General features: G+C 39.3%; 1 protein-coding gene across 7 annotated transcripts in view; it reads right to left on the reverse strand.

The window, feature by feature from the left end:
• Positions 1-1,808: 1,808 nt before the first annotated feature.
• The window catches only part of RABEP1 (rabaptin, RAB GTPase binding effector protein 1), a 51,339-nt gene continuing 32,722 nt past the window's right edge, over positions 1,809-20,425 (reverse strand). For 5 of the 7 annotated variants that reach the window (XM_087751432.1, XM_087751430.1, XM_087751429.1 and 2 more), the window contains 13 exons: positions 20,283-20,418; positions 19,321-19,499; positions 18,227-18,352; positions 14,920-15,387; positions 12,553-12,657; positions 11,684-11,800; positions 10,303-10,401; positions 8,710-8,850; positions 7,802-7,991; positions 7,454-7,509; positions 6,444-6,542; positions 5,523-5,639; positions 1,809-3,345 (listed from right to left, as the gene is read on the reverse strand). In XM_087751432.1, coding sequence (XP_087607558.1) covers positions 3,244-3,345; positions 5,523-5,639; positions 6,444-6,542; positions 7,454-7,509; positions 7,802-7,991; positions 8,710-8,850; positions 10,303-10,401; positions 11,684-11,800; positions 12,553-12,657; positions 14,920-15,387; positions 18,227-18,352; positions 19,321-19,499; positions 20,283-20,418 — 1,935 coding nt within the window. In that variant the 3' untranslated portion in view covers positions 1,809-3,243. The remainder of the gene's footprint in view (positions 3,346-5,522; positions 5,640-6,443; positions 6,543-7,453; positions 7,510-7,801; positions 7,992-8,709; positions 8,851-10,302; positions 10,402-11,683; positions 11,801-12,552; positions 12,658-14,919; positions 15,388-18,226; positions 18,353-19,320; positions 19,500-20,282; positions 20,419-20,425) is intronic. The other 2 variants (XM_087751431.1, XM_087751433.1) reach the window with 2 other exon arrangements.

Here is a 20,425-nt window from a genome sequence, read left to right on the forward strand (position 1 = left end):
TTTCTTAAGTTCAGCAGAAGCTTGAGGTACAGCTTCTGAAGCTGTGCTTTCCTTCCGCCGAGGGTCAGCAGGACAGCTGTCGGTAGTGAGCACATCTCCCACCACTGCTGTGACCAGTCAGGTTTCTAATTTAAAAATAAGAAATTTGCACTGGTTGGTGAAAAAGGTCACTCGTGTTCCAACTCTAAAATGGTCACAGCTAGTACTTAGACAGGAGTAAAGGTGTTCGGGTGCAGGATGGAGTAAGGTGGTAAAAAGGAAAACAGCCACACAGTAATCGTATACCCTTCCTCTCCAAAGCAGAAGAAAGATCCTTCCCCAGCTCGCGCAGTGCCTGGTTTACCAGCGAGGAAGCAGCAGTCAGCGCCAGCCCTCTCAGGCGAGTTCTCATCTCAGTCCCCTACCGCGGACACCTCCAGCCTCCTCTAACTAGACCAACCTGCCGTCGCTGTCCACCGAGAAAAATACACAAGCATGCATACGAACACACACACACGCACACACACACACATGCAAAACCCCATTCTGCAACTGTTACATTTGTTACGGTGTCTATGGAAGATCCCAAACGGATTGCCACTCACCTGTCCTCCCCTACAGACTGCAGAAAGACAGCCTGCAGCCATCACCTGCACCCCGACAACACCACACCTATAGAAAGCCATGTCAACAATTGATAAAAATACACTAAGGAAAAGCCACACCAGCCCTGCACTACTTGAAACAAGCTCGGATGGTCAGCTACGGCCGCGGTCGTTTGGAGGAGACAGGAAGGCAGGGCTGCTGAGAACGGGCAGACATGCGGACCAGAAAGGGAGGCTGAAAGGCCACGAACAGCTGCTTTCCTTGCTCTCTTGCACTAGGACAGTCCAGAAACTCAACCAAAAATTCTTTTTCTGCATAGGTCTTCAGGTGCATTTCCTCAAGTGTTCAGCTTGCTGAAGAGATGTATAGGATTTGTTGTAGTTTTGCCATACAACACCGGGCTTCCTTAAACACTGCTGCACAGGTTAAGGACCAGTAACCAGTTAAGAGTTTTTGGGAAGGAAGGTAAGATAGGAAAAAACTTTTCATTCTGCAGCTCCTATTAAAAGCCTATATTTTTTTCTCCAAAGTTTATTCAAGAGAATAGGACACTAACCATTGGATAAGTGAATGCAAAACATCCGGTATTGGATTTGTGCATCAGGAGGCAGCTGCTGTCACCTCACAGTTCAGCAAATAGTAAGAAAGGTTAAAACCCCCGCAATCTGGTAATAGCCAATTAATAAAGAACCTAAGCCACATTTCAATTTCACTTTTAAGTGAAATTAAGTGTCATCTGGAAGATGACAACTCTGCCATCTATTAGTCTAGTCATTGCTAAGGTAGGAAAAATGGCTCTTGGGTGTCAGGATTATGAAAGGAATTAATTGCTAGGGTGAATAAAATGCTTTAATTCTTGCAATGAGTGGCAAGGAATTGAACTGGTATGCTTCTTTTTGGCTGTTTTTAAGGCATTCCTCTTCAAAACCACCGGTTCTAACTTTATGTTAGTAGCAGGATATACACTGCTAAAAATAGGATTTAAGCACTTAAAATATAGTCATGGAACATTTTCTGTCACTTCTGGTTTTCTTCATCACCTTCAGAGCTATGGTCAAGTACGTAAAAAAAACCAAACCAATAAGCAATGGAGGAAAGTCTAAGTAACAAATTTTGGACAGTAACGATCTGCTCCTTCAGCCTCCTTTCTTTTAACCGAGTTGTAAGTAGGGGCCAGTTCAAGAACACAGTTTGCACCACCAGTATTATCAACACCTGCAACCGTACATGAAACCACTGCTATCCAACCCTGTGCTTGAAACCCCGAGAAAAGGAGAAAAGGGAGGAGGAATAGTCATGTTACCGCCATACATTTATAGAACAAGAAACCCAAACCTAGCACCTGATTGATCACAAGAATTTCTTGTCTCTGCTGCCGTGTTCCCTAGTGTAATTTAAATGTACGGTTACAGAGATATGGGACAGTGTAGGAGTCAACTCAGCAATGCCATGATACCATACTTTAAAGTAAGAGATGCACTGTACCTTTCAAACTTGAACCAGCAGAATAATGCAGCTCCAGCGCATTTGTGCTCTGTGGTTGGGAGGGCAATCACTGTTTTGCATACTGTTTCGCTGACCCAGAAGAGGGGTCAAGCTGACTGCTTCATTCAGCACCTTACCGTGAGACTTTCCAGTGAAAGCTAGCAACTTTACACCTTACTAGCAACTTACTAGCAACTTACATCCACCAGAGCAAAGCAGACCTGCATAAACCCCATGCCAATGCTCAGACAATGCACAGGATTTATCCTAGCTCTTTTTTTTTTTTTTTTTTTTTTTTACACAGAGAAGGGATTACAGGTACTGCCTAGCTTTAGAGATGAGAAAGAACCAGCTATAATTCCATACTCTAAATTACATTTGTGAAAAGAGATTACAAAACAGTGCATTTCTTGTGCTTTTCCTTAAGTATCAGAATTCAACGGAAAAATTTCAAAGAGCTAAATTCTCAGTACATTTTTCTTTTTTTTTTGGATTAGCATTTATCTGTTCAGGAGACACACAGCTCACTCATGTCCACCACATTTCAGCAGCATTCAGATTCTTCAACACAAAGTCAACGGTTTAAAAAAAAAAAAAAAAAAGTACTGAGTTATGAAATAAGATCAATATCCAGTGTCCTGCTAATAAAGTCATATTTTAATATAAAATATTCATACAGCATACTCTACACCTCATTCTCTCTGCTAGCTGAATACTGTTACTGACTATTCAAACAGAAAAACTTCAACCACTTTGCTCTTCAATGTTTTGGAGGAACAACACGGTTTCCAGCAGCTACTTCGATCACAGTAGTGGGGGGAAAGGAAAGAGGGAAAGACGGGGGGTAAATGTTCCAAAACTCTATATTAGGTTACGAAGTCGGCTGAAAGAGGGGAAGTTTTTCAGAATGTAAGGACTGATCCCACTCAGTGGAACATGAAACACTGCACTCATTAGTGTTTCCATTAGAAAGTTCTTCTTCCTACACTCCAAGTCACCCTTGTGCTCTCTTCCTGCCCAGTACAAAACCCTTTTCCCTCTAGAAACAAAACTTAGTCATTGCTCTCCTCTGTTGTCTTCTGCTCTTTCAGTTAGAGTTAAATAATAATTAATGTTGCTATAAAGATGAGTTAAAAACCCCAAATGCAGCCTTGGAGCCCGCTCATCAGGGTGTCATGTTTCAGGAAGCTGATTAATGTCCGTCAGTTTTGTGTCATTCAGGATTGCACGGATTCTCTCCAGGGAATCTGCCTGCCGGATCCGCTCCAGCTGCACCTACAGAAAACCAACAGACGCAATGAGCTAGTAGAATGTGCTGCTGCAAGACCATAGACCCATAACCAGAACTGAGCCAACAGGCCACGTCAGCAACCCCCAGTACCTGTGCAAGCAGAAGAGAGATCAAATTATCATTGGCTGAAAAATGCAAGGTGTGAAGGAGCACAAGCTTAGTTTAGAACTAAGAATGGGGGGAAGGAAGACAATAAGGCAGTTGTGTTTTTAAAATGAAAAGCCACTTTCTGCAGGGCTCAAGCAAGCCTTCATCATCACTCTATGTTTTGCCTAATAACCAATCACCGACACCATGCTGGCCAGGCAACCTGGAGGAGATGGGCAAAGCAATGCAAACTTGCACAGAAAGACTGTCAGGAAGCGGAGACCTGCCTAACACAGGCCTTCAAGGCTCCCAAGACCAAAGCTAAAATGCTCTCAGAGGAAATGTCCCATTTCCAAGCTCACTCCTGTTACTTGCTTTTCTGATAATCTATCTTAAGCTGTTTCTTATATGCTAAAAAAGTGCCCAGCACAACTGCTGAAATGAATGCAAAGAGATCACAATTTTTAATATATATATATATATTTTTTTTTTTTTAACATTCAAACTTTTTTTTTGTATTAGGATCTGGGCTTTCAGTTGTAAATTCCCAACTAGTGGTTAATTGATTTTTAGCCCTTTGTCTCCATTGCTGATACCTAACTTGGCCGGTGGACACCTCACACAGTGAGTCATACTCACCCAGGCTCTCTATTGACAACATCAGGGAAGGAAATAACCCTGTGTGGCTATCAAGAAACCAAAATCCTCATTCAGTGGTAACCTCTCGTGTTACGCAGCAGATCTTGTACTATGCACGGTGGAAATGGCCAAACCACCGTTTAAACTGAAAGCACTAACTGCTGAGAAACTAATGTGTACGAACTGCTTAGGGGCAGAAAGAAAACACAAAATACAGAGCTACAACACACTTACTGAGCTCAGTACTGAAGGCCTACTGAACTGCCTGCAAGTTTTGGAAGAGTGTGCCACACATCTTCCAAGTGGCGTATACGTTTTTGCCCTAAGAACTGCATAAACCAGTGCATGCAGTACTTTAAAAAAGAGAGGATGATGACAAGCAAGAAGCAACTTCACTAGCCAGGACAATTCAATAGTCTCCTTTGTCCTACCTACTCCTCCAGAAACAGCTGGAACAAAAGACGACAGTTCCCTATTGTTTACCAGACAGAGTTTAGCTGGATGGGCAATCTCCTATATTCCTGGTTTAGTTTTCCAAATAAACCTGAACATTTGACTCAAAAAATTTGTATTTTTAATTCTGCTGAATTTCACCGAGCAGACTGGCCAAGAACTCGAAGGCAACAGTGCGGAAATTCAGTACCTCCTTTGTGAGCAAGATTTCTAGTAAGCTGGAATGTGAGGGGGGTGCAAATTCTAAAAACACAGACACTGAAGGTGAGCCCAATCTAGCCTGGCTCCCTGAGGAGACAGTTAGTCACCCTGCAAACACAAAACCTGCAGGTCCCTTCGCGCTCTCTACAGTTAACAGGAAGAAAGAGATCAGCCTGACAAACTGGAATTAGCCTCGATGAACACCCCTGCCAAAACTCCTTCCTTCAGCCACCTCTCGGTATTTCATCGCCAACCACAGGTTCCGCTTTTTGGAGGAAACACAAGGATAGCAACAATGACGACAGCAAGGATACGACTTTTAGATTGTATAAATAGAAAGCAGTAAATATAACATGATATGAATACATGAAATGGTCCTTCAAACAGTACAAATTCCTTACTTTGTCCTCAAATATTTGCACCCTAATGATTTGCTTTGAAAAGTAACATACTGGAAAAACATGAGGAGATGGACAATGAAAAACTAGGGTGTAAAGGTGCCATCATTTATGGCTCTCTACATTTCCTTTTAGTACAATAGTTATGTATCTTGGCTGCCGAGAATCGGTTGGAATCAAGTAATCAGAATAAAATCCCCAGCAGGCTTTAATACTAATATTATACTAGGAATGATTGATCAGCTTATTATACTAATAACTTTTAAAGTAGTTCATAAATACCAACATAAGAAAATTTACAACGGCTACTTCTTATTTTACACAGCTCTGGAGAAGTAAAGAAACAAAAATAGCACTTTACAAATGGATTCCATTTCCCTTACCTGAAGCGTCTGAGAAAGCTTTACAAAATCTCTCTGCACTTGCTCACTGACATCTAATTCAGTCTGCAACCGCTGAGCTTTATTCTTCTCTTCAAATACCAGCTGTTCAAGGTTTGCCTGAAAAGAAAGAGATTCTTTATGCTATGCTTAAACTGAATAAAAAAGGAGAAGCTTGTATAAACTGATTAAAGCGTGATAGAGCAAAGAAGCATGGTTATTCTCAGAGTCTTGGCAAGAAATTAAACCAATCGCTCTTTCTACACCTCAATTTTCCTAATTGCAAAATTGGGGGCTAATACTCGTCAGACAAACATCCTCATTAGATTGGTGAAAGCATGAAAAAGCCCTATGTCTTTTAACAGCACTATGTCCAAGGATTTCAAAATAAAAAGTTAGATTTCTGACTTTTAATGGAACACAACCATAGATGAAGGGCAATAATCTGCTGGTGAAGAGATAACTATCTTGCTGTCTCCAGTTTTAGTCAAAAAAGTTTTTAGAGGACAGGGAAGAGAGAGAGAAATCCTATCACAATTAATTCATCTGACTGCCAAAGTAGGGCTTCTTCCTACAGCAACAACAAAATGACATTTATTCAAAAGTACCAAAGCATTCAAACCGAGGTTTGGTTAGTCAGGAAGCTTTCTATATGCAGAAACGTTATTGAAGCCTAACTTTGGAAGACAAGCCAAAACAGATACTCAAGTCAGCAGCAATTCAAATCCACTGCTTTACAAATCCAAGGGCAAAGTGATTGGGATGAGGATTTAAACAGCATCCAACGGAAACTATTTCACTGCCAGAATCTTATCAACGCTCAAAAGCTTCCTTTTTCATTCTCATGTAGTGATACATCTTCTGACCACAGTTTGGTCATCGCAGAAGGTGCTTATGTACTTCATACCCAGACAGGATAGCTACCTTTGCTGCTGTCTCCTTCTTCAACTGTTCTTCTAAAGTGTTTTTTGTTTCCTGCAGACTCTCCAGCTGCTGCAGGTTTTCCTGCGAAGAACTTTCCAACTATATTATAATAATAAAAAAAGTATTAACTAAAATTCCTAACGTTTCAATTTCTCACAGTCCCTCCACACAGGAAGTATAGCCTGGGTGTCTTTCCCAGGACTCAGAAATACAGCTCAATAATCTCTCCTAGGGACACAGAAAACGCCTAAATAACATCTCTTTCTCTCCATTTATTTCTTTTTGGAGCTGGAGAGAAATGGCCAAACCTGACATTTAGGTTATTATTAGGTAACCTAGTATTAGTTAGGAATTAGTTAACCCAATATTTGTTACATATTAATAAACAGACAAAAGACCTTTTAAGGAACAGAACTATGAACATGTCCCAGTCCTACACTGGCATCAATACAGCTATTCTGTCCTTCAAAGTTGCAGGCATGACCACGTGTGTTCCCTTTGAAACGGTCACGGAAGCCCCACAGGTGCAGTTACAGCACAGGTGCACCTACATTCTTAGTTGATATTAAGAGTTGCAATAGACTTAGAGCGTCCAGTACAGTGTTAGTGCTCAGTAAGAAAATTTGTGCAAATGCATAGACTGGTGTTCCTTCTTACAGAAAGGAAAGGTTACCTGCGCCAATAAGCCAGCCCTCCACAGCATCCCACAAGCATGTTGAGATGAAGGAACAATAATGTTACGCGTCTCAGAGTTCCCTCCTTAGTTCAGCTCTCTTTCCCTCCCAATACTGGGCATACTAAGCATCATACAAAAATATATCTAAAGTGTTACTGACACCTCAAAGGCAGATGGGAAAAAAAGTTCATTTTCTCTGATATGAAGAGGCTGATGTCAAAGACAGCAACACATTGTCACTGATAGAACTGGCAGAAAAAAATAATCCTATTTTCTTTATTAAAAAAAAACAAACAAACAAAACCAAAAATTCCACAGTGAAGGGGCTCCTTACCTGTTCCTTTTCCACTTTTATTCTTTCCAGTTCAGCTTTTAAACTGGAAATGGAAGCTGAAAAACAAGAATATTAAAGCTTAAATGCAAGAAAACCACAGGGAACTCGACATACCCTGTTTAATTTTGTTAATATTTAAAGGAGAATTAAGCATGTGCTACATCAAAGGTACCTCAAAGGTAAAAAAATAATTGTACTTTTGTTTTCAGCTGCAGAGCTTTGGTGTATCTGCTATCAAAAATGCACAATATTTAAAATTCAGGTAAGTCTACTTACCACAAAAATCAAGTCTTCACTTATCTAATTTCTAGTATGCCTATTTTGAGACTGTTTCCTCTTTCCACTCACCTATTTCCTCTTTGCAGTTCTCTATTTCCAGCTGTAGAGTTTCTTCTATATTTTCTTTCAAATATTGTTCAGCTTGAATCTGTTCTTTTAAGAATAAAATCTCCGCCTTAAGCTTCTCCTCAAGGTGATCTGCTGCTGTCCGCACACTAATTATGTCTTCACGATATTTTAAAATCAGCTCACGGAGCTCCTGAATCAATGATTAGCAAAGATTTGTCTTATGATCTTCAGATATACACAGTACTATATTTACCAGCATACAAACCAAAGACAAAGTTATGCTACCCCGAGGTTTGTCCCACCATACCAGATCTTGCATCCAGCAAGGTATTAAAACAAAATTGCGAACAGTTTTCTTGGCCCTAGTAAATGAAGAACGTGTCTCCACAGGCTTATGACTCTCTCCCCCTGCCCTTCACCCCCCACAATCTTTTAAGCTTGACGTGCTTGAGTGTAAGGGAGTGGCCTTGAAAAGGATGACAAGGCTTATCATTATTCAAGGCTCAGTATTATTACTGGTCTTAATGCCTGGACAGAAATTAAAGTGACTGACTAAGCTTAATTTATTGAATCAATACCTACATTGGAGCCATGGTGACTGAACACTTGTGTGCTCAGCTGCACAATACAGCTTAAACGAGCTGAACTTGGATAAACCCACACTCTACTGACAACAGAGCAGTTGTCAGGCCACAGTTAACTCACTTTATTACTATCTATCCATACCCTGAAGCATGATCATGGCACAGTGGGATCAGACTGCTGATTTTGTACTTCACAGACTTACAGGTTTAAAATCCAGATTATTGTGCATTGTGCTATTTGAGCCAGCTTTTTGATAAAGAAGATTCTTCCAGCAAGATCTAGTCACATGCCTTATTTGTGTTAATGATTTAAAAATGTTTTACCTCTGCTGCTTCTGGTAGAATGAAGTCTTCAGCTTGCTGTAAAGACACATGCAAGCTATGTTTTCCTTGAAGACTTTCATTATCTTTTTGCAGTCTCACCAACTCTTCTGAAACCTGCTCCCTTGACTGTGTCAGGACAGCCTCCAATGTAAAGAAAAGCATAAATTCTCACTCAGGGTCATGCTCAGATCTCTTCATGCCCCATTTACTATCATTGCTTTCAAAGCTCTGGTGAATTGATATTCTTTGTAAAGAAGGAAAACAAAATGTTTTTGTGGAGCAACATGATCAGTTCTCTCTTGCCTGGCCTATGCACCAGAAATAAAGATGAGATCAATCGTAACTGTACGGGCAGATAGGAGGAAGCAAGTGATAAATACAGTGCTGTTAAGTCTCCCTGTTTTCTTCTGCATGTATCCATTAGCTGGCTGTGTTGATGGAGGGAGGGCAGGGAAAGGAAATCACACGTGGTTTCGAGAACTGGCAGTGATGTTTATTAAAATCACCTAACAACTCGGCTGTAAGATCAGGTTACTCAAAAACCCTAAAACATTAATCCTGAAACTGCCTCCCACTGTCTTTTGAGGAAAACACCGAAACAGCTGATCCCTTGTGAAGAAAAAGGATTAAGAAACCACAGTTTTGCTTGCATTACAAAGGAAAAAAAAAAAAGTCCAGCGAACTTTTCTGAGAGGAATGGTTGCTTTGGTATAGGGAAACAGGGACTTGAACTTGGACAGAGGCTGCCCTTTGTATTATAGGTGGACAGCATGAAAAGCATATTCAGATCAATACATTTTCTGAATCTCCTGCATCTCCATTAGGTGTGCTCTCACAGAACACCAAACAGAACATTTCTGCAAGCAATGTCCTGATGTCCTACAGGCAATCCCAGACCCTAGAAATGCGATACTGGGATTCATGAGAATGAATGCTCTTAGTCCCCACAATGCTGTGAAAGGGAGGAAAAAAGAAGAAACTGGATTCTAATACAGAGGGGAATGAATTGCTCTAAGGAAGCTAGACTTTATTCTGCCCTAGAAAATGAGGTCCTACTCCTGTTCTTTGGCTTAATTCCTACAAGATGCTCAAAATAGTTTAAAAAAAAAAGTAAGTTCCCATACATATCTCTTCCTGGGTGTTAGGGCTGATATTTTAAGTCTGACCTGCAAAAACATTGAGCATTCATCTCTAAAACTCAAGAAAATACTCACTAGTGATGGTACCTGTGATGAATCCTAAAAAATTGTCTTGAGAAAATCTATTCTGTCTTCAGATCTGAGGTGAAGTAAGATACTAAATGGACATGGAATGTCCATAACAAATAAGGGGGAAAAAGTTGACTATTATTAATCATATATTAATCAATACGCATACACGCAGAAAGCACGACAGACTGACCCTACAAACTGTTACAGGTCCAGCACTTGCTATCAGAGCTCATTTGGTCAGTAACTTTACATGTTAAGATGCACAGCTCTCTCTAGCCAAGCTTGGCTGGGCAGCAAGACAAAGCCTTTGCCAAATACATTGAGCTCCAAGGGTTAGACAAACAGTGCTGTTTGAGTGATCTCTGGGCTTAAGCTGTCTTACCATTTGCTCCTGGACACTTCTCTTTGCTTGCGAAAATGCCTGCTGCAGTTCACTGAGGAAGTTCTCCGACTTTTGACATTTAGCCATAAGCAAAGAGATCTTAAAAAAAAAAGAAACCCCACACAAAGATAAAAGCACGAAACAGATTCTGAAGAAGAAACAACCACTGAAGTTCTCTTGCCTGTTATCGTTACTAACATATACTCTGAAATTTCAAACTAGTCTACTGAAGTTTATTTTGTAAATCCCTGACTCAGTAAAGCAGTAATGCAGCTCAAGTCAGTGAGAAGACATGCTGTGCTTCTATACCAATAATATACTTACATTCTATTTACCAAACTCTAAACAGCACATAAACAGTTAATTCTAATCAAACTCGAATGTAAGCCAGTTCAGAGACACTGAAGGGAAACTGCAGAGCTACTACCTAAGTTTTCAGCATTTTCTTTAAGGTAAAGTTATTTTTTTTACCTTTCTCTGAAAGCACAGATCTTCAAAAACTTTACAATTAAGTTATTCTACACCACTACATGCTTAACAGTTAAATTAAGCCTTATTTAATTAAGAGCACCCTGGTACAGCCAAAAGAAAGAATGCATAAACATATTCCTGTCATCTAAGACAGACTTTGTCTAATGACTACTGTTTCCTTAGTAAGAAAGAATACTAGGTGGGATGGAAGAAAGAAAGTCTTCCAGCTCAGGTGAAGTAAATTCAATGTCTTGTACACAGCATTTACCTCATTTTGTAATCTTTAACAGGCCAAAGATGATGACTTTAAAAAAAAAAAAAAAAAAGCTACGACTACCACACATCCTATTTGGCTCCATTGTTCCAGGAGACTTACGTACACATGTCAGAATGAAAAATCTTTTCAGCAGGCTATTGTTTTAAAAGAAGTCTAGCACATATTTTGGACTAACTACTGTTACTGCCTGCTCAGATACTCATTAACTCTATGTCTTCACCACAAATCCATTAACTGGGTGTCAAGTATTGATGAGAACAAGTGGTATGAATAGTACCACTCTTCTGCTGACAAGGACAGCGACCAAGAACACAAGGCATGTTTGGGTGATTTCATACACAGGGCATTTCAAAACTCAAACACTACTCAAATTCCAATTATCACCTCTGTAGTGGATTTCAAGATGAAACTTTAGGGCCAAAATTGGATAACATGATACTAGACACATGTCAGGCTTATCTAGAATCTGTGGCAGACTCAGGTGGAGCATAACTAACCCCAGAAATTCTCTTTTTTTTTTTTGTCTCTACAGCAGGTAGTCCATCCATATCTAACAGAGGACAAGAGTTCTTCTTACATACTTCTGAATAACATTTTATGATTCCTACCATCTTGATTACAAAATGCTTGTACCTGATTAGAGGAGTCCTCAGCACTTTGTTTCATGTAATCCTCCAATTCCTGTTTATCTTTCATTGCCTTTTCCAGCTGGTCATTAGCCTGCCTCAGCATCACCTGCAGCTTTTTCACCTGTGTTGTTACAACAAAATGATTTAATTTTCCATTCTTTAGGGGAGTATTTATTTCCTGAACACACACCCCCATCACACCCCCAAACCACAAAACAAAATCTCTCAAAACCCTTTGCAACCCAGAAGTTCCTTTGTTGGTCTTCTGCAACACCCTGCATCACAGATTACACCTCTAAGGAAACATGGGACAAACTGCACTGGACCATCGCCATGTAATTACTTCAACCACTTATTTCAACGCAGAATGTGACTCATGCCTTCCATACCCATCTGAAAATTGCTCTTCAGTATATGGCAGGAAACAAACATCCTCCAATACTGTACAGTCATTTTATGCTGCTAGGATGAGGTCCTCTGATTTTCCCTTTGCTGTTAACAATTATTGCAGTATCAAAGATAATAGAATTTAATGCATGAAAAGCATTTTAGAATATAAATTATGAAAGATATGACTTCAGCATCAGCACAACACTTTTTATAGAACAGTGCCTTTACTGCATGGTCTTATAGCACCGGATAAAGTGGTTCTCCAAGGTAAATCCTTAAGAAATAGGTACATGTGGTGCTCATGATCACGTAACAGTAACAAATCAGGCTATGTCAATAAAATGTCAGAAGTTATCCAGATTTTAAGTATGCTGACATTGTTCAATTAAAACCAATGAATAAAACAGCAGATGGTTCACTGTTGTAACCTTAGTAGCATGAACAATGGCAAAAGTCGTGCTAAAGCTTGAAGAGAAATCCCACCTGGTCTCTTGTCTCAGCCTCCTGAATCTGGATACCTTGCAACTGCTTCTCATAATTCGAGCACATATCACAGCGTCTACCCAGCTTGTTCCCTGCATTCTGCACCTGGAGAACACAGAGTCATCACCTGCCATAAAGGCCATAAAATTCTTCAAGGAATGCAGGAGTGCTACATACTCTCAGGTGTGTTGTATGATCACAAAATATTACGAACAGAAGACAGTGGCAGAATCACGTAATGGCAAGATTAAGTTGCTCTAAAAGCAAAGGATAATGTAAATCATTAGGATCTACAGGATCCTGCAGGATATCAGCTTTTCCTGGCATGAGTCCCACTTTTAGCACAAAAGCAATAAGCCATGACATGCAAGAGTTCATCAAGTCATTCAGTGTGTCCTTTCGAAATGCATTACTTAATTACCTGTACAGAAACAGACATCTCAGAGAAAAGCTGTCAATAGAGCATAGCATTTTTTCATGCAATTATTTTCTATTACAAATCAAATTATAAACACAATACTACAGTGTTTGGGTTTTTGGTGTGGGTGTGTGGGTGGGTGTGTGGGTGTCTGGGGGTTTTTTGTGGTGTTTTGGGTTTTTTTTTCATTTTTGCCTTTTTTTTTTTTTTTTTTTTTTAAATCAACGCAAACCACTTAAAAAGCAAGTCAGTTCATCAGGTCAGGACTGCCTTAAATCTTTTTCCTCCTGTAACTGAGTTTTGAATATTTTTCAATGGCACATACTAATTTTGTTCTACAACAGTCATCAAGCTTTATTTACTTTTTAATACCCTCCTCCAGTATTCCTCAGTATCAGAGACTGAATAATCAGCTAAAAGAACAATTGGGAAAGAATAACATAGAAGAGAGGCAGATTCAAAACAAAACAAACAAACCAAAACCCCTAAAAAACAACACACAAACAAACCAAAACCAAACAGGAGCAAGGTGGAGGGGGGCAAGTGTTGGGGTATGCAGCCAGGAGTAAACCAGCCACCATTTTGAAACTGTAATGGTTTTGGCCAAGGGGACAAATGGAAGTTTTATCCAAGCTCCAGCTGCAAGTCAGGTTTAAGCTGAAATCGTATTTGTATTTGCTGCTCCGTGTCCCACCCACACAGAGTAGCATTCGCATTCCCTGCCTGCAGTCCTGCCTCCAGAAATACGTGGGAAGCAGTGCATTTCTTTTCTCAATTCTAAGAAAGGGTTGGAGTAAAAGGTCATCCAAATGTCAACAGGGCAAGGAAATACTCAAAAGTAAAGGATTTAACTCAGCTCTGAGATCACGACGACGTAGTTTCTCCAGATATTACAAATTAGTAGCAACACAAAAATAGCAACTTTACAATGGGTTTGGAGAGGCCTCCTAAGTAATGATTTGCAGATAAGTCGAGTTCCAACAAGTTGAGGAAATAAAATATCACTAGTTCTTCATCTCATCTGGCCTTTGCCTGGCCTCTTCTCTTTCACTGCATTCTTACATTCCTTTTTTTTACCCCCATCTTGTCTTCCTTTTCACCCATTATGGATTGTTATCTCCCCACCACCACCACCACACACCCCCCTTTCTTCCCTTCTTCCTTGGCCTCTCTTCTGAAAGAGTAACCCCCAGGAGCCCCACAATACTCCTCTTTTCAGCAATAAACCAAATGCAAGCTTTGAACTGTGATGATATAAACTGCTGAAAAGCTGACAGGCAGAACACCCAGAAGCAACAATTTCCTTGCTCACCCATACTGAAACTGGCACAGTGTTAAGACTAATCTGCTGCTCGTTGCTCTCAGAAATTGGTTTCTGATGATGCAAGTCCCCAACAATTTTCTGAAGCTTCCTTTGTGGGAGGTTTGTGCGTTATGCGTATCTTGGCTGCTCATTTCTAAATTGCACTCCATGCACAATCCTCAGTAAAACTCCTTGGCGTACAAAACAGCACTGTTAGCCTTGCTCCTCTTGTTAATCTTTGCACTTTCCTAGTCACCCCCAGATGCACTATAACGTCCTTTCCTTAACTTCCCATTTTCTTCTTTTCTTTGAGTTCTCCCGTCTTTCTTTACCCCCTCACATGTTTGTGAGATCAACAGCTACCTCTGCCAGACCCTCCCCAAGTGCAAAAATATACTGTATTTAGTAAAGCTGACTTTCCCACAAACAGAGTCAACCAATATGGTTTACATCAGATGTGCTTTACCTACATAAGTATTCCGAGAGAGAAAAGTGAATAGCTACATATGATGCTACGTATTTCCTTCCGCTCCTGACCCCATGTAAAGCAAATCAGGAAAGCTTTTGCCCAGCAGACAGCCCACAACGTGCAGAGGCAGCCAGTCACGCCGGCAGCTGTCACCGCAGATGCAGGCAGTGCACTCACCTCCTTCTGCAGTAGGTTCCACTCTGTTTCGCTAACCAAGCGGTAACCACTGGGAGATACATAAGCGCTTTCTACCCCTTGAGTAACACTGGAAAGAAGTGAAGCAGTCTCTTCTTGCTCTGGTGTCATTGCTTTGATTGCTTTTTCCTGATCTTTGGTTAACATGAACCCACTTGGCATTTGCAGAGACCCAAGGGAAGCTGTATCAAAGTTCTCAGACACTGAATCTGCTCCAACAAGCGGTCCAAAATCTGACTCATCCAGGTTCCCAGCAGATTTTGCTTTGTTGTTGTATCCTAAAGCTTTGGACTGTAAAGATCCAGATGTCCCCAGACTGTCTGTTGACTGTGCTCTCCGTAGTCCATCTTTAAACATATCATTATCCGATTTATTGAAAGATTCGCCAGAAGAAAGAAGCAAGTCTGCATCCAACGAATGGACCGAGCCATGGGTGCTATTTACATGCACCTGAAATTGAAAAAACCAGGAAGAAAAAATTATATACTCCACTCTAGAAGCATGGTTCAAGAGGAATGCTGGACACGAATTATCAGACATGGTAAAGGAAAGTTTAAATTGGCTTTGGCAAGAACATCTGATCACTAAACTTAAGATGGCAGAGAAAAGGATAGAGAACTGAAATGTACCAGCTAGAATGAAAAAACAAAACCAAACTAACAAGAAAAAAAAAGTCTTCTCTTAACAGAGTGCTTTTGTAAGAATCTGTCTTCCTGCCAGACAAGCAAGGACAGAGTCTCCTTCTCCTTACATCTTCCAATATTTGAAACGAGGCGCTTCTTCCACTGAAGAGATATACTTGGAATATCACTTCTAGAACTATAATCTACACAACAGAAGGCAAAAATTCCACTTCCACAAGTAAATTCAGAAGTCTTTCATAAAACAAAAAACTTTACATTAACATATAAATAAATGGAGAATTACATACTTAAAATCTACTCTATACTGACAAGTGAATATTCTTCTTCTGTTTCTTTCTTCTGCTTTGAGTGTCTGACAAAATATTGTAAGAGAAAGAAATATTTTCTTTAAAAGATTGTTTGTACATAAAATAAAATACAAAGGGAAAAGGCTGGGCTTAAACAGAAAGGCATCCTGGGGAATGCCAATACCAAAAGCCACACTAACTGTCCTGTGACGTGTGTAAGGCACATTAAGTCTCTTGATCTGTTTTTATTTGTAGCACTGAAAAGAGAGCAGTAATGCTTTATTTAAAAAGCATATGACTGCTTTCAAAATACCTTCCAATATATTATGCACTTCTGCTTTGCCATTAGACATGTAAAGAAAACACTGAAAACAAGCCTCTTGAGAAAAATAATAATTTCTGAAATGGGTCTAGCAGAGACAAGCAGGCGGCTGGTACTTCCATGTAGGTGTTTATAACTTATAACAATATATTACGTATTACTGTTTTTATGACTGTTGTAAATGCCTTGTTCTAAGCATTTTTAGGCATAATATTTATATTTACTTTAATATGTATACATATGAGTTCAAGTTCATAACAAAAAGTCAAGAGCATGACTTATATAAAACTGCATCTTCGGACAACAACTATTTGGTGATAGAGATAACAAATCATTTGTTTTTATTTGTAACAGGTTGCCCAGAGAAGCTGTAGATGCCCCCTCCCTGGAAGTGTTCAAGGCCAGGCTGGACGGGGCTTTGAGCAAACTGCTCTAGTGGAAGGTGTCCCTGCCCGTGGCAGGGGGTTGGAACCAGATGATCTTTAAGGTCTCTTCCAATTCAAACCTTTCTATGATTCTATCGCTAACTGCTCACCAGAGAAGAGCTCAGAAGTCAAATTATGACAAGTTACGAGACATGACTGATATACCGTACCTTACCACTTCTAAAACACATTCCGCACAGCTAAAAAAGGTCGTAAGTAGCAACAAAATATAAATCCATAAGCAAAACCAAAACCACTCTGGAAACTATACCCTTACTCAAAATGTAAAATTCTCCACCGTGTATAACTCCTAGAATTAAATAAATGTGATTAAGGGAGGGACTAAGGAGTAGCTCAGGGAGTGAGATTAAAGAAAACATCAGAAGACAAAACCTGTGGTCACCATCAATAGGTCTCATTTCACATCTGGATGCAGAAGTGTTAGTATGCAACACAGTATTTGAAATAAAAAAAGTTGTAACCTTAGTGTAGGACAAAAGGTAGAACTAGATCTCACCTACAGTTAGATATTACAATTCGGAGCATCTTTCTGCATTCTAAACTGTTACCAATCATGGATAACAATAAAGGGCAGACTCTAGAAGTATATACTTTTTTTCCCTTCGAAAAGGATAAATATAACAGGCAAAATACCGGTTGACACTGCAAATTCCCAAGTCTCTTGAAGCTTACATAAGCTTCTATAGCACAAAACTTGTTTTCTTTTTTACTAATTTGTCCTGTTTTGACTTACAAAACCAAAATGGAACCTGTCAGATGATCAGATAAACAAGCAAAATGCAGTGGGAAAGGATAAGTAATTGCCCATTTTGATATTGTTTCCAAGTTACAACCTGTGTGCTCATGTCTTCACAAGTGCAAATTTCAAATCCAATTTCAGCTTGTCCCAGTGTATGACTGTCTACAACACCCAAAAGGCTTGCTAACTAATGACATCCAGCAGCATCACTTTTTTTGGCTGTTATAATGAGCCTACTAATACAGCTCAAGCAGCTTCTGCAAAACTTGATTCTGAGCCCCAGCTACCAGCTTGGCTAAAGAAAAAATACTTATTTTTGGCTGCTGAACAGATGTGGCCAAAAAGCTCTACTTGCACAGTTGCATGTAGCTTAATACATACAGACACACGCATCATGATATTTTGCGCATGCTAAGCAACTGGCTAACTTCATAATCAGTGATCTCAGACTTGTCTAACCAGTTTAAGTTTAGTACAGAATTCAACTAGTAGGTTAGCAAAGTAGCTACAATACACTTGCTGAATGTTCAGATATAATTGGTTTAATTCGGAACATTTAGATGTGTTACAATGTGGTTATAAATCCCAAGAGAATTTAACAGCAGTTAACATCCTGAATGCAAAAGGTAAATTACAGTTTTTAACAGCACCTCTCAGGATTGTAAAGTATTGTCTTCCAACTTTTATTAAAATTTATATATTCAAGCGCAACTCCAAAGATTTTTCATTGCTTAATAAGAACTATAATCTACAGAGAATAAAGAGCACCGAGTTTGCATTTGTATTTGTAATCAACACCCCGAGGAAAGCACAAGTGCTCAAAGTTGCTTTGAACTATCCAATTGTTTTACCTCTTCATTAGAGAGCTGGGTAAGGGTTTCCTCCTGGGCTAGAGAACATGAAGCTTTCGTTTCATCATCTGAATCTTTTTGCTTCTGCTCCTTTCTCTTGCTAAGCCTTTGCTGATCATCTTCTTCCTAGAAATCAGTGGTTGATAGAGAACACATGTAAGCGGGATACAGTTTTGTCCTAATCGTCATGACATTAGCTTTCACGATAAACTAAGCTACAACGGCGGCACTGGAAAAGATTATTTTGGTTAAACATCCAGTATTTACCACATAAGGATTCTTTTGGTTAAAAATCTAGTGTTCACTTCATAAGGCACCCAGACTTAAACAAAAACTTACTTTTCAAGTTTAGTGGCCAGTTCATGTTCTAGAATAATTTTATTCAAAGAACATATTACCTACATCAAAATTCTTATTATAGGGATTACCAAATAAGTAAGAAAAATAGCTGTTACACTGGTTATTGTACAGAACATACTTGCATCACTAATGGCCCATTAACAGCCATTATACAAGCATGAACATTAAAATAAAACATGAAAACAAGAAGTGCCTTGATTACTCTAAACAATGGAATATAACATATGGAAAAAGAATCAAAAAGAAAGACATCATAGAACACTAAGTCATAAAGCATGTACAGAATCATTTGCATAAGCTCATTTAAAATGAAGCTCTTAATTTATGCCTGAGCTAGGTACTGTATTGGAGAAACGTAGAAAGAAGTGAAACTTGCTATCCTAACATCCTTAATCCAGATGTTTTGCATCACAGATGACTGTTTCTTCCTCCAAGATTAACTTCTAGATATTATTACCTTTTCATTTAACAATACTGGCAACATTACTTTTAAAGTTACCATATACATTAATATTAAAATATTCGCACAAATTGAGAGTTTCTGTTATAACTGTCGGCTGTCATTCAAATGGAGAGTTTCTGTTAAAACTGTCACGTATCGTTTTTTGAAATATTAACACACTTAACTAACTTGTCTCCAACATGTGATTTCCATACCTGTTATACCACATTAAATCTACAGTATTTAAAAAAAAAAAAAAAAAAAAAAAAAAAAAAGGGAAGCAGCAAGTAACCTGATCCTTTTTTTTCAGTTCTTCAACTTGCCGGAGCTGCTCAGAGGTCAGAACAATTTCCATACGTTGCATGTCCCTCATCAGCAAACGCTGAGACTCCAAGAACTGGTCATTGGCTTTTTGCCATGTGTGTTTCAACTGGTTGTGCTGTTGTCGCTCTTGCTCTAAGAGATGGCAGACTATTCAAAAATAGAAAAAGTCATTCTGAATCAGAATTTTTTTAACCTCTTTTCCAAAGAGACGCATTTTCACAAATAAAAGTAGTTATTGTTCTAATCAAAAACAGTCAGGCTTTGTTCAACAACTATTTAGGATGAAATAAGGCATTTTCTTAATTCCCAAAGCTGGCTTGTGATTAGGCATGTATTACCAACAGTTTAAGATTTCCCAATTAGGAGACTAATGCCTTAACTTCATTCATGAATTCTGATAGTTTATTTTTTTAAGTGCTGGCTTCAAAAGTCTGTCTTCTATGTCCCTATTTATTTCAACAGACGGTTCCATTTTTCATTTCTCTGCAGTGATTCTGTGCTGTACTGGCATGCATGTACATTTACACATCCATTCCACCACCAGGCATTCAGAATTGGCATACCTCAGGGAGACATATCAATACATTACAGAAATAATGCTCATAATTGTACACAAATAAAAAATACCAGTAAAATCACTTTAATAAGATGGTTGCTTGCAATACTCTAAGAACTTAGCAGAATTTCAATAGCATCTCTCAAGAGAAGGAATGGCTCTGTTGTTTTTCTCGGTCATAAAAGAACTCCACATTCAACTGTTCTGTAAACATTTCAGTGGCTTTCACATTTAAAAACACTGCTCCTTCCCCCCCCCCCCGCCCAATTTCTTTAAATCCAATTCAAATAAGAAATCAGAAAAGAAGTAACAGCTGTGTTTGTTTTTGCATTTTCAGTGTAGAAGAGTCAAAAGGATCATTATTAGATAGGTACCTTCATGCAGTTCTTTCCGCAACTTCTCTGCATCTTCTTGCAGGACGGATTTTTGCGTGTTGAGAACAGCCACATACATCTCTAAGTCTGTCCTACATGACTTCTCGGCTTCCAAATAATGGTTCAGCTCTTTAACCTGAATA

This window comes from Nipponia nippon, unplaced genomic scaffold (genome assembly GCF_047370975.1).
Source record: "Nipponia nippon isolate SJK-2023a ecotype South Korea unplaced genomic scaffold, ASM4737097v1 scaffold_15, whole genome shotgun sequence".
Taxonomy (NCBI): Eukaryota; Metazoa; Chordata; class Aves; order Pelecaniformes; family Threskiornithidae; genus Nipponia; species Nipponia nippon.